Source organism: Sipha flava, unplaced genomic scaffold, assembly GCF_003268045.1.
Source record: "Sipha flava isolate LNK unplaced genomic scaffold, YSA_version1 77_pilon_pilon, whole genome shotgun sequence".
NCBI classification, from domain to species: Eukaryota; Metazoa; Arthropoda; class Insecta; order Hemiptera; family Aphididae; genus Sipha; species Sipha flava.
In genome coordinates, this window is record NW_020273617.1 from 1,269,628 (window position 1) to 1,285,689 (window position 16,062).

Here is a 16,062-nt window from a genome sequence, read left to right on the forward strand (position 1 = left end):
CATCTTTAATTTATTCCGTTCTTTTATAGATTCCACAACATTGATACTACCTTTATTTTTATTTCAACTAACTCTTATTCTCTGACCACTTGACCGTAAAATTATTTTCCTTTGTAAAATGTATTGAAAAACCACACGTTTCCAGTAGAATAGGTTAGGTGCACTCTAAAACTCAGATATTAAAATAAAGGTGCAGTTTTCAAAATTATTCATTATTCAAATAGTTTAAACACATTATTTTAATTAATTTTCTTATTTAATTATACTACTTATACATTAAAATATATCTTAAGCTCATTTATATAATCATTTTCTTTAATACTAATAGTCATCTTGATATTATCATCTTTCATATTTGATTTTATTAGACATGTTTTTAAACATATCATGATAAAAATAAATATTCACATGTATTATAATAAATTATAGAATTTAAACTAGAAAAGTTTATTTTTCCACAGGAAGTAGCTTTTCGTTGTCAACAACACATTGATTCAGTTATTTTCAGAATATATTATATTCATTATGAAATGTATTTAACAAGGATTGTGGAAGCGGAAAATATCTTAATGATCCATATTAAAAGGCCAGAAGAAGAAAAAATATAACAAATTGTCACAATTATGTGCTCTAGCGTCAAAATCAATCAAATATGATATTTATCACTATAAACATTTCTAAATTTTATTCTAAGAATAAAAATAATTTTTCATAAGAAAATAAGAAACAAAATACAAATTAAAATGTTTTGGAAGAACTTTAATTAAGGGTTTTATTGATTATTTGCTTATTATTTAGATACAGATCAGCGATTATATTTTTCAATACTTTAAAATATTATCTTAGATATTACTAATCTTACAACATTCGATATAATCAGGGCCGGCCCAAACAAAAATAGTGCACTAGGCAAAATCAAATTTTGCGGCCTCTAAAAAAAAAAATTGAGCTCTTATTTTAACTTAACCCTTCCACCTATTTTTATATGACATATCTACTTAAAAAAATTTTAATTTTTTTTTTTATGGATAAAATTATATGTAAAAAGACTTAAAAATGATTTCTATTACTATCACTCAAAACCCATCACTACCGCAACTATCGGATATGTGGTTATTTATGTTTTTTGAATAATTGAAAATGCCCAGCGTAGGCCATAATATAAAGTAATATAATAACTTTAGACAATATTATTTTATTATATAGGTAAGTGGTTTTCACGAATGAATTCATTTAAATATGTTTTTTATAAAACACCAATAGAACTAAAAAAATGTTTGGTTCAATTTTGAAAATGCTGCCCCTACTAACGTGCAGGTGCCTAGATCGCCTATACCTTAAAATGGCCCTGGATACAATAACAGTATTTTAGAAGCAAGGACAGATCCAGGGGGAGGTTACTGGGGAAAAGTGCCACTCACGTTGGAAAAAAATGATATTAAAAATAAAGTATTTTTAGAATAATTAATAGTTAATAATAATATTATAAAAATAAATGACAGCTTTAGTAAAATATTATCACATTCTTTGAGCCCTCTTTAATCTTAAAGTATATATTAATCTTTAAATATGTACCTCTCTACATACGCCGATGATCAGCAATATTAAATAATTTCTCTTATAAAGTGTCCCGACCGTAAATAGATGCTTAGAATCACCATAAAACCCTTAAAAATTGTTGTTATTTGGGTTTAATTTATCTTTTGTGCCATGTAAGATTATTATTAAAAAATAATAGTATTAATAATAATCTTTTGAAACCTTAAGTCCCAAATTAAGCTACTCAAACTTTAAAAACTCATTTAAATATATTCAAATATGGAAAGAAAGTTCATTCACGAATTTCTTAGGATATTTTCTGAACCCACAAGTAAAAACTTAATTTAGCATTTATAATACATTAAATGATGCATGTTAAATATAGTAAATAAAAATAAATATGGGACCTAATCGCCTAAATAATAAATTTATACAAAATGTTTGAAACATTTAATAAAATCAATAATGGGGCTTACTTTAATATGTTCTCAATCAATAACGACAAAAAAATTTAAAGTTTCTATTTCAAAGACGCACTTACTCATTTTTTTGAAAATTGTTTATTAAACATACAATAACTTTATATAACTCAAGTTTCATAGACAAATTATTTGTATTATAATTATCTACTGTCGTTGGTATCCATTGTTACGATGTGTACCTACATTTGTGCTAATAATGAATAGGCATGTTTAATAAACTAATAGCTCAACTATGAATAAATATAAATATAAAAAAAAACAAAACTAAAACATACATGTAATTATATTAACTAGCCAAGAAATATACAAACTGTCACTAGTAACTTAAAGTAATAAACACTGTTATTATTACCATAGTTATACATGTATATATTATGTGTTTATTTTTTTATGTTTAATATATTTATTAATTTGACTTATTCAATACCACGAGTCAAATAATAATTTTTATAAATTATTAATGCTGAAAATAATTGTTATCATATTTTTTCCAATAATGTTAATAATTTTGGATAAAAATATAAAATGTTCAATTGTTTTTGAACTCGTATAGAACTGAACATGTATTATATATAGTTAAAATTTTTAATTGAAAAACTCGGTATAAAAATAAAAATAAACAAAGCATTAATTGTAAAACTGATTTAGATATTAATTTTATACAATATTAAGATACTTACCAGTAATATACTTCAACATTTTATTTCATACAAATTGTGTTTCCTACTTCAAGAAACCTATGAGTGCTTTACTTTAGTTTACTTATGTAGTTTGTGAACCGTGGATATTTAGGATATTTGTTTATAAATCTTAGGTACTTATTCCTAACTAAGTATAGGGTGGTTCGTTCATTTAAGGTATATAATAATCGTAAACACATTATAATAGGATAAGTACCCAAATATTAAACCCTGTTTAACATTATTTTAGGAATGAAATTTGTTGAGAAACAATACGACTTAGGTAGATTATTTTCGATTGTATTTCTGGAAATTATTTGTTTTACTATGTAATTTATATAATTAAATTTTTGATTCTTGGAAAAGAACAACTAAATGTTCATATATATGTACGATTGGCCGCGTTTGTATTGAATAATATAACTACGTAACAACTTATGTGGTACTGTATAATAATATTGAAACGTGATTTTGTTTAATTATTTTAATCATTCCCATACATTTAGCATACAATTAAACGCTTTAACTTTTATCATACAAACGTCGTTCAAAATAAATAACGTCTATAACATACACACATATCCTATCAGTTATTTTAACTCGGAAAGTAATATAAATTTACTTCATTCATACCTATTAAGATTACACTAATGTACAATCAATGTCAACAAAATATTATCGATTGACAAATTTCACCGTAATATACGTGTAGGTATACAGTACATATTCAACATTTATATCATCTCCAATTGGTGTCGCTATTGCAATATTTGTTATCCTAATGGATAAATATACTGTGAACGTATTCTAGTTTGCCCAGGTGTCCGGGTCGTAGAAATGTTCTCACCGATAACGCTACACCGACGAGCTTACTCAATTAGTTCTCTGCCACCGGCGACAATCATTTAACGTGGCGTTGCCGCCAACATAAACTACACAAAATAAGTAAAAAATACATACGTGTGTATACGACGGACCCGGACATTTAACCTGCCGAACAATTCGCCGCGACCATTTCACCGCCGGACTACTCGCTATTGGGCTATTCGCTGCGGAGAGAACCTCTCCACGAAATATTATTATTACCAATAATGTAGTAATCATTAAAGAATGATAAACAACAGTACTAAGGTTATGATATTTTTTCAATCCTCACCACCCGACTTTTTGCATGTGTTCATCCCTGATTGATACACTTTAAGTGGTGAAACATACATTTTGATATGTTCCTCAATTTATATTAAGTAAATTTTAATACCTCCAGGGCCCCACAATAGAATTTGCTGCTTTGATTTCCGTTTGTCTATAAGCAGCTATGCGCTATGCTAAACGGTGCGACGGCAAAAGGGTCTGCGGCGATAGACCCTGTACACGAGTCTTTACTTCTGCCGCGCCGGTACTTATACTAATAGTACCTACATGTACGAGTGACATCATTGAAGTTTTTTAACTCATCAAACAGATAGTAATAATATGCATTATAATATTTATGTGAAGATGTTTTTATGACGCTCAGACGTCACGGTGAAAATATTACACGTGGATGGTTGGTGTGGTTGGATATAGACATGTATAAATTTTGGATGAACTCATGCTTAGCAAATTTCCAAGTTTAAACATATCACCAATACAAAACACGAGTGCAGCGGAATATACGATTGTCGATTAAAAATTAAAATCAATATTCTATGTTTTTATTTCAGTACAACAAAAAAGAGGGAAAAGTCTCTTAGAATTTTCTAATCTTAAGTTTAAGTTGGTAAAATGTAAATAGACAGGTACTTCAGTCTTTAACAGTTTTAGTTTTTTTCAAATTATCTTTTTGAAATAATTTCAAGGATGGTGCATTAGAGAAATAAATGGGTGGGTAGGTACTGAAATATAAGTTGCGTATTATGGTTTATAAATGTTCAATGAGAAGATGTATAGTATAACACATCATACGATATTGTTGCGTCACAAGGACCTACATTCGTGTATAATACGTGCATAAAATTTTTCTTCGAAAATGTTATCTTAAATTAAATTACCATATTACACGCGCAATCGGAACAATAAAAGTTCAACACTAGCGACAAATGGCACGCGTAAATAATTATTTCATAGCGGGTTTTGTGAAAGAATATTTTGACAGTACATTTTATAGGTGTAAGTAATCATTGTACATACTATAAAATCCGCAAGAAGCTACGATCAATTGCACTGAAGTTACCCAAGAAAAAGTTGGAAGTCTAGTTGAACCATTTCCATGAGTAAAATGTTGTAAATTCTAATAGAGCAATAGATATTTTATGTGCAAGTATCTATATTAAGTATTCATAATGTTTTTTACAACCAACGTGAAATAAGATAGTCAATTAGGTATATATTCTTATTAATCAAATCCAAATTATTTTCTTTAAAACTGTTTACAAAGGTTAAACTTTAAAATTTGTAAATTGTGTTTTTATTTTGAACATTATTTAAGTCCACAAACGAGAAGCATAACAATTTATTTGTCTACGTCACGCGAAATTATATAAATACATACATGTGCAACTGCTAATAGTAAGCTATTTAATTATTAGTAAACGATTTGTTTTTAATAAATCAAACCTAATTTTTTAGAAATAATATTTATATAAGCATGGATCATGTGATTTTAATATTATTTCATTGTAAGAAAAAATTATAATTATTGGTTTTTCCTAATCTGTATAATGAATGGAAATAAAATTGTGCGAAAGTGAGACACAGAAATTAATTTTCCACGGTCATTCAAAATATACTTAGTATATTTGATCAATCGTTTTTTGTAGATAAAAATTATAAATAATTATATAAATAATTAGATCCATCAGTAAAAATAAGCACAAGTCGTTGAAAAATGGAAAATGTCACTATTGTGATCGACGTTCAAGTATTTGATATTTGACCTATACGCTTAATAACCTAGTGTACTTTTCATCCCATCTACTTTTTTAATTTTTTTTTAGATCTTAAAATAATTACAAAAATTATCTTACCTGTGTGCCGCCACGTACATTTTGAAGTACACCAATATTAGCGTAACACAAGGCGCTAAAAATGCGATCAGTAATAACACCAGACCATGTGTTTTTTCCATCGTCCCCATGGGAAATTTCTCGTAAATTAGTAAGTCCTTAAATAACATTGGTGAGGCCAACGCTGCTGATATACTCCACACAGTGCCTATGACTGAAAAGTAATTTAAAATTAAAAACATTTTTGATAATTCTATCTTACGAAAAAACCTTAATGATTAAAATATGTATCCCGATACAAACTTTCACTTAACGATTCAGTTTATTAAATTAAATAATCAAACTACAAATACAAAATCGGACTCATATTACTCTACTGTACTTATATTAAATTTATTATTAAATAGAGATTTAATTCGTCATATTTGTCTTATCCAGTTGTAAAATATTTTTCATTGATAGTCGATTATCATCAAACTCAATTATATTAATACAGTGATCTGTTTCTAAGCAACCATTATTTGTAACATTATTTTGCAACGATTTTAACCAAAGACGATTTATTTTAAAACTTATCACTATTTTAACAGATGTTTAAAAGCAATGCAACTGTATTTTAAAACAATTATTTTCATAGTAATAAAGACAAAAATATATTAACTATATATATATATATATCTATTTATATGATGCTGAGAAAGGTTAAAGATATTTGCCGCAATTTGATGTACAAAATGATACTTTTATTGTTAAAAATAATTAACATACAATTGTTTTTAAAATGTTCCAAATTGAAGTATAATTTTTTAGTATAATTATGATTAACTGAAACTTGTATTCGTAGTAACAATTGATACGATCTTTAAAATCTTATGTACTGAAATGATTTTAAAAGTATTATTTCATCTATACATACATATCGATAATCAGGCAGTTAATTATTTTTTATATTTTAACATTTACCTAATTCGTAACTTTTTTTTAATTCATCATACATATTTTAATTAAAGAAAAACAAATAATTTTTAATTAAAAAAAACCCTTTTATTTTCATTAAAATAAATTCCATATGAAATTTATAAATAATCACTAAGCATTAATATCACAAGATGAAAGCAAATTGTACAACTTGAATTAGTTATGTAGCAAAATATATATTAAGAAATATATTTTAATCAACTATATTCTAAAACCATTTTATTATATTATAATTTAATTGGATCCGACATAAAAAATGTCATTAGATGTACTTTATACGTTGATCCAATGTGTATATTATTCTTAAAAGTTTTAATGAGGAAGTTTACATATTGATAGTTTCAGAAAATTAAAATATATAGTGAAATTGTACGATTTCTAGTTATAACACAACACAACTTTGTTATAAAAAAAAAACTAATTATATTCTTAAAAGTTGTCATTTTTTAGTTTTGTTCTACCTACAACTATTGGAAATCTTAAAATTTAATTCTATCTATCAATTCAAAGCCCAATAAAGATTAAAATATTTTGCCAATAAAAAAAAAAAAATTACATATATTTGTTTTTAAAAAAACATTGTTAAACATATCGCCATTTTTTTTTCACTCAAAATCTATTATATAATAATGATACTCAAACAGTAATATATTGTAATATAAGACTTAAGTTCTTTCTACAATCATCAGGGCCAACTTCAAAATAAATTAAATCTGATGATAGTATAGTGATTCTTTAAAAATGTAATTAATTTAATTATGCATTTTAAATTCTAAGTAGCTGACAATAATCAAATTGAGGTTATCTTTTTTATTTTTTTAAAAACGATACCAACGAACAAACAGTCGAAAAATAAACATCTGGTTTTACAAATAAATTTAGAATTTTTTTGATCTCTGCTAAGAATTAAATTTATTGAATTTTGTTATCGTCTTCAAATTTAAAATAATGATATTATATTCTTTGCTGTCGTATGTGAAGCAAGAAAAGTACTATTTATGTACTTGATTGCTATACATTTTCATTATAACTATAATTATAGAGAATTCAACGTTCTTGTTTTATAAATATGATAATAGTAAAATGGATATATGTTGACTTTTATTCTCTTTAATTTCCTCATATTTCATAATATTAGATGTCACAAAATGAATAAGCTACTTGATAAAAGTAAACAAAATTAATTTTATATCTCATTAAATTAATTTCTTCGAAATTTTTGCATTTGATCATGATGTTTGATAAAAAATTAAATATTTTCATACATTTAAGCTCAGTATTTCACTATACATTTTCAAAATACGTAATCGTCTAAATTAAACAAATTAGAGGACATACATTAACAAAAAAAAACATATCAAAATATAATAACATAAAAAATGTTTACCTAATATATGTTTCAGTGTAAAAGTGTCTGAATTCCAATTTCAATTATTATTATACGCAATGATAAAAAAAATAGTTTTCATCATTTGAGTTTAATAAATTATTATTTTAAAAACTTTTCTGAAATTATAATTAGCTTTTTCTTTTTTTTTGTATAAACTGCTTTGCATACGTGTCATTATACATCGTATGCCTAAAAAATATTTTTATAATAGGTAATAATTATAATATTATTAATGTCGGACAAGGTCGGGATTAATTATAAATACCTCCACACAGAAAAACGGAACACAATATAATGATGCTATTTAAATCTGGTAAATAACTTTTTAAACATATGAAATACCAAATTCATTAGATCTGTTTTCAGATATACATTTATGACTAATAAATCATTTAACCATGATAGTATCTTCAATTTTTTAGAGATTAAAAATGCAATTTCTGTTATGAACTTAATTTTATATTACAGTTAAAATATTTATCCATATTTTTTTATTATTATTATATTTTTTATACATATATAATATATTGAACATTATTGTGGTTTATTTAGCGTTCTAAAACTGAAAAATAAGTCGAAAAATTAATTAAAATTATTTATGTATAGCTAAGAAAACTACATTATTGATTGATTTATTTTTGTTTTTATAAAATTAACTACATAATAATAAATATTCAGAAAGTATGATGGCAAGCTTAAAGGAAGTAAAATTGAATATTTTCTCACTGTTTCTAAATCTGGAATAATTTTAAAAGTATTTTTAAATTTACTATCAAACCTTTGTTAGTGCATGGAATACGATTACCTATTTATATTTTGTGAATGATATTATATCATATCGATTAAAGTCGATTAAACTAAATTACGAAAATAAATAACTATTTTTATCAAATGACCTTAATGTTCACACTAGTTGTTCTATTTGAAGTCACTTAAGACTTTTCAGCTTCGATGAAATCACTTTATACTTATCTATTTATTGTATTGTATTACAATTTAAATGAATTATGTAGTATACTATTTTTAATACACGCTTTAAAATAACTGTGCATTATTATTTTAATTTCCCCGTTAGAAATTCCTATTTTCGAATTTTTGAATGTAATATTTAAATTTTTGAAAATTAATTAAAGTAATTAAATAATATTTATTTCTTTAATGAACATAAAAACGATTGATAATAAAATAAGTAACAGACAAATAATTCATGGAAATTAAATAAATCTTCTTAGAATTTTGTTTTATAACTTCTTAGGTAGCAAGTGTCAACATTGGCAAACATTTAACCCCGTTATATTAAAATTATATTGTATATTCACATGCCAAGTACATGCATGTCTAATATATTACATAGGTTTTGAAATAAAGGGTATGCAACTAATAGATAAAAACTCAATATATTTAAATCGACGCATCATTGAAATCCTGTACAAATTGCTTATAGATAAATAATGGGATAGATGTACGTACCTAAAACACTTTTTTGCCTTGTGACATTGGTAGCGTAATGCAACGGACTTAATACTGCCGTATATCTGTCCATAGCTATAACCAATATTGAAAATATTGTTGATGTTGCCACAAATACGATCAAAGCTTTATTGATGGTTTTTATACCGGATACAAATAAAGGACCAAGAACAGTCGACGACAGTAAGTCGGATGCAATTAAACTACCGACAAATCTGAAATAATATTTTTAAAAAATTGTCAGTAAGAAATAAATAATTCATAGTCACCGTTAATAATATTATAATAATAACTGGTAAACATAAAGTAAAATAAATAATAATACTAAACAAACCGTTTGAATATATCTCAATATACGTAACTCTAAATTATTGTCAAAAAATAAAAACGCTTATTTTAAGACAAATATATACGGATAAAACTATTAAATCTTTCCTCAGACATTACAAATTAAATAAGCATAAATACAACTAAAACATATTATAGAACATTATATAATTGTAAATAACATTATTTTCTACTGAAGATATATAATGTTTTTTTTTTAATCAATTCTAAAAAGTTTTCCTATGAACTTGTAAATTTTATAATTTAATAGCTTATAAATAAATATAATTTTTAAACACATCGTTAAAAAATAAATGAAAATTAATATTACCTTTATTATTTTATTATTATCATATTATTTCAAAGTTATGTCAATATAATAATAATGTTTAATAATAAACCATATACATTTATATTGTATAGTCATCAAACAATTTTTAACTAATACATCTTAATTTTCTTTCCAAAAATTTTAAAATTTAGATAAAATGTATACAATATATAGTAGTTGTCCTTCAATAAGGTTTTTAATGCAGCTGGGTTAGCGATCAAAGCATACATTACATCAATTTTTGATATCAATTCAAAATAAGAATCTGCATGTATTGATATACGTATAGATGGTTAATATAAATCTTTCGTCATCTAGAACACAAGTTTTTCTGAACAGATCTTACAAATTAAGAGATCAAATAGAGGAAAGATCATCATTATTTGATGGTGATTACATGGTTTTTATTTATAAAATTGTATGATAGTAAAAAGATTTAAGCGGAAGCGTGATCTGTGTCCGACCTCACAAAAGCCAGTCTCTTATTTCGTATTACTCGTAAAATCAGCAAAAGCAATACCGCCCACGAAACCAAAATGGATGAGGAAATATAATTATACGTAATCAAATAAATATATAAAACCATATTTAATAATAAAATACAATATTGAGTGTAGGTGCAGGTAACCTGTTAGAGGTAGAAACAGCTACACATCAAATAATAAACAGCAGATATGGCAGCCATATAACTAACTAACTAACTGGTGACTATACTGCGATGCGGAAGGCAAATAGAAAACCACAGCATTAACATTCCTAAGTAAAAGCAATGGCTGCAAACCAATCATTAGATTGAATACTGCAAGTGAAGAGAAAATAATAAAATTGCAAAAATATTGCATTTCTTTCTCAAACTGAGTTGTATACTAATAAACAGATTATGTTTGTTATGTTAAATTATTTGGGCATAATATACGATATATATTTTTAACCCGTGCATTTAAATTCCAATAAATAAATATTATAAATAAATTTACTTCCAATAAATAAACATAAATAGATAAAAACTAGAATAAACAGGACTTTACATTTTTTTAAAGAACTTAATATTTAAAAGTTAAAGATTATGGTAAGTATTAAGATAAACTAAATATTTTGGTGACATCTTAATAGTCACACATGAAATTAATTTTTTCATTGAAATAAAAAACAACTCTTTTTGGTCGTCTGTAAGTTTTTTGGTAATGGCAGTCACTGAAGTATACTTTTCTCTTTTTGATAAACTCCGTTTCTTTCACTGTTTTTAAATTACAATGCTTCTCGAGTGTTTAACTTCTATCTGATTTTATTAAATTTCTAATATTTCAAATAGTTACTAAAACGTATTGTATAACAAACCAATTTAGAATCATATCGTTTATTTAATAATAATTTAAATAAATAATTTTGAATATGAAAACCTTTAAATGACATTGATACTATATATTTATAATTAATTCGTTAAAATGTATATTAGATTACAACACTAGCTTTTAAAAACAAAGAATGGAAAGGAATTATATTTTTATAAAAATAATTTACGACTAAAATATAATAAATCATAAATATTTTTAACTTATAAATTATAATTGTGGTGTTCAAAGCTAACGATTATAGATATATTAACACACAAACACATCAATTAATTGCATATATATTTAACTGATATTTTTAATGACAATATACACATTATATAAAACCATAAACAAGTTATTATTTCTAAGACTAATTAATTAAAACGATCATTATAATATACGCTACTATACAGTAAGCACTTTAACTAATTAAACTATAAAATGTTAGCTTGATAATGAACCCTAGAATAGGTTTGTTTGTATGTGTGTAGTTAAAATAACAATTGAAAAAATAAGCAACTTGACCTGTTTGAAGGAGATCTGAGTGAAGGCTTCTTATAAAACATAACTACAACGACAATGTTGAAAAATGCTCCAAGTACTGCTAAAAATCCGATGCACGTAATTTTGACCACTGTAACAAACGCATAAAAAGTAATAATAATAATTGGATTTGTTTTATGTTGATTTTAATCATTACAATAACAACATTCAAATGGAAAATAAAAAAATCCTGTGTTTAAAATACGCTTCTGATGAGGACAGTCCAATGGTTATTTATTGCCAACAAATACTACTCAGTGGTTTGTTTAAATATATAGTATCATGATCCTTAGTCTAAAATGCATAACGATTCTATTGACTCAGAAACCAATAAAAAAAAAATTAAAAAAATGATTTTACTTGATATGTAATATATACCGTTCATCAAAAATTAATTCTGAGGGTGTGATACACTTATAATTATATAATATGCTATATATTTGATAGTATAGTTGCGGAAAACAAGAAAAAATGAATCTGGACAAACCAGTAAAATTAGCGTTCATCGAACTATCGTATCGACCGGTGAGTAAAATAAATAGGAAACATTGAAAGTGAAATCCATCGGCCCAGGACCCGGTACCCGAAAGCGCCGCGAAAGTTTTGCCGCGTCAAGAAGCAGGTTCAACCGTAGTGCACAGGCCAAGGGACAATTCACAAATCAGTGTTTATCTCTGAAGACCGAAAACTATAACTCGGCAATACCATTCCCGCTGCCCGAGATGCGATTAATTCACATCGACTAACTAAAACAACGTTGATGAACTTTGAAGCACCTGACTAATCAACGTTCGAACGTTTCGGACAAAAATTTTACCCGATGATTTCATAACCATTCGCGGACGTCGATTCGACCGGTAATTCATCCGACCCAAAAGTGTTCCGGATGTTGACTTTGGGCCATACAATAGATGATATTTAATCTATAGTCATACGATTTCATTAAGCATGCCGATACACGATTTGAGAAGCATTTCCGTACGTGCCATCGCGCAGACTGTTGGTAAACAACGGTACTCATGACTATCAACTATAACAGTCGTACGAGGATATGCTATTTCCATAAAAATACCCGATCGCGTACGTATACATATGTATAACTACAAACGATTGTTGGGTGTAAGCAAAATACCAAAGCGAGTGATTAAATCTCGATCGGGAAAGACGACATTAAGGCGGCAAATAATGTGCTCACTGCGATCTTGACGAGAAATGTTAACAGAATCGTAAACCTCGTTATGGTGTTAAAAATTATGTTAAACATAATTTAACACTGCACGAAATAATGTAATTCGTTAAAAAAAAATAATAATAAAAATTACACGATTTTATGGACTGAACTTGATTGCGCAACACTTGGTTTTATTTCAAGTGATTTAAATATATACGTAATTTATAGCAAGTTTCATAAGACTTTAATAAAATACTAAGTACATTTCAAGCAAATTCGTATTTGATTTTAAGTTTAAAGTGTATTTGAATGTATTCGTTTAGAAAATGCTTAAATTTCACTCTTATGTAATAATCAAGAACCGCCACAGCCCCTGATTACGTTTATCACGTTATCTTCCTTGGAAATGAAAGTTCAAAGTAAAAACTATCTACTTAAGTCTTTTTAATTTTCACGTTTTAATAATTGGTCATGGACCATTAGTAGCGGCATGAAATTTTTCCATTTCAACCTATATCAACCAACAAAATTGTACTGCACATATCATCAAATATGTATTATATAACAGCGTTCGTTATTTTATTGTATCCATCAGTCCAGGGGAACTCCACAACCGAGACATAAAGGTACCATCACCGGCAATTGATTTTGAGGCATTGACCACATGAAATACCCTATCACGCCACCATTGACTATTTTATGGCTGTTGTTATTTTGTCGTATTTTTGAAACTCGCCGTTGTTTATCATTGGATATTGAATTCCAAATCGTAAATTATATGCCTGCAGATTGAAATATTATTTTAAGATTTTTATCGAACATAGAAAACTGAACATACTATCCTATTTTAATTAATTTATATCAATTTAATGTGGAATATCTTAGTTGATTACACGACTTTTATTAGAACATATTATACGAGTTATTCTGAAGGTAGATTAATTCAAGGTTCTTTTTCCAATAAAAATATGATTTAATTTTATTGTCTTCAACTAAATAATCGTATAACTATAAAACTCAACTTGGCATATTAAGTTTTTGAATACTCGAAGTACTTAACAAAAACAGTATTGATTCTTAAACCGCAAGTTCAATACCAGTTAGCTCCTTGTATAAAAATAAAAATACTATACATTAATTACATTATAACAAAGAATTATATTATTGTTTTTAAATTTAAAATATTATACTCTAAAGAACACTATATAATACAATATTGTATTGAAATTTAGTGGGCAGTCAAGATGAATATTTACATGTTAAACCCAATTAATTTCTTAGTAAACGGTTATATTTTTCAATTAAACACTTATCTACCTATATATGTATATGTATTAATGAAAAATATGTTTAAATGCAGTATACTTTCACATAAAATAACATTAAATAATTATTGGCAAAACATTCCGATCTAATAGGATAAAAATCAATTTTTTAATTACGCTTAGGTACACGGGGTAGTCAGTGTTCTGCGGTATTTTTCCTAACCATTCTATATTAAGGCTTTTCATGGCGTCACGGTTTTGTAGGGGAAAGCAACATACCTGAGTTTTGTTTGTGTTTGGTTTTAATTGATTGCAATATTGATGTTTGGATCACTTAGGTCTTTTCCTGGTTTGTGAAGGGCTATTACTTTAGGCTTTCTCCAGATTTTGGGTACAATTTTCCTATGGAGGCGTATATTTAATAGTTGAAGTAACTATCGTCTTGCTTCTGACCAGAAATATTTAATTTGTTCTATTACAATTCTTTCAAAACCCGCCCCTTACCCATTCTTAATTTCTTTCAGGCTTGTGATAAATTAATTTATTTGAAATTCATGATGGAAGATATGGCATTCTTTTTTTTTTGTCTCTTATGATTTTTTCCCTCTTGATTCTCCTTCTTGGTTTACCATTTTTGGGTAATTCTATGGCTATATGATTAGCAGTGACATTAAGACAGGTTCTATGTACAGCTGAATCTCCATTGAGCTTTTTTATTAGGGTCCAAGCTTTCTTGCTGTTTTTGGTTACATCAGTATTTTTGTGACTCTTTCTATTTTTAAACCATATTTTATTACTAACCGGAGAGATAAATATTTGATAAATCTATTACTTTCTCTGAACATATATACATATATTGTAATAACTTGAAAATTTCAAATTTATAACATAGGTAGTTGGAAATAAATAAAATAAATTGGTCAAAATCATTATCTCACTGTATCAAAGATACGGGTAGCTCAAGAAATCATATACCTTTCGTTATATTTTTTAATAACTGAAAACTGCAACCAAGTATTTAAACCTGGTATCAAAATAAATGTGCATGTTTAAAAAAAATAGACAGTATAATGAAAATTAAATAACTGAAGATAAAATATTCATTCGTTATTATAACTATTCACATTTAATAAACGCAATGATACATTTAGAACCAAATTCGTTTTATAATTGATTTCTAAAACACCGTGTTGACTCTAATTATTGATAACAGTCCGCACATAATAATTTATTATAATTATTCATGTATAATATAGTTTTTTTTTTTCTTACTTGGTAACAAATCAAGAATAACTTTTTATACTTAAATAAAACTAAAACTTTTTTAAAGGGATAAAAAATTAATTAATAATTCATACCTCATAATTGTGTTTTAAAATTTAAAAAAAAATTAAATATCAATGCTTTTTTAAGTAAAAATAATTATGTAAACTATTTACGAGTATAATATTTTTTAACTGAAAATATATATCTATTATTATAACTATTATTATTATTATTATTATTATTATAATTATTATAATTATTATTATTATTATTATTATTATTATTATTATTATTATTATTAT

The 16,062-nt window shown here is 26.0% G+C and overlaps 1 protein-coding gene across 2 annotated transcripts in view; it reads right to left on the reverse strand.

The window, feature by feature from the left end:
* Positions 1-16,062, reverse strand: part of LOC112692841 (D(4) dopamine receptor-like) — a 144,517-nt gene that overhangs the window by 89,321 nt on the left and 39,134 nt on the right. For both annotated transcript variants that reach the window (XM_025567655.1, XM_025567654.1), the window contains exons 3-5: positions 12,041-12,149; positions 9,524-9,738; positions 5,707-5,899 (exon numbers count right to left, since the gene is read on the reverse strand). In XM_025567655.1, the coding sequence (XP_025423440.1) occupies positions 5,707-5,899; positions 9,524-9,738; positions 12,041-12,149 (517 nt within the window). The remainder of the gene's footprint in view (positions 1-5,706; positions 5,900-9,523; positions 9,739-12,040; positions 12,150-16,062) is intronic.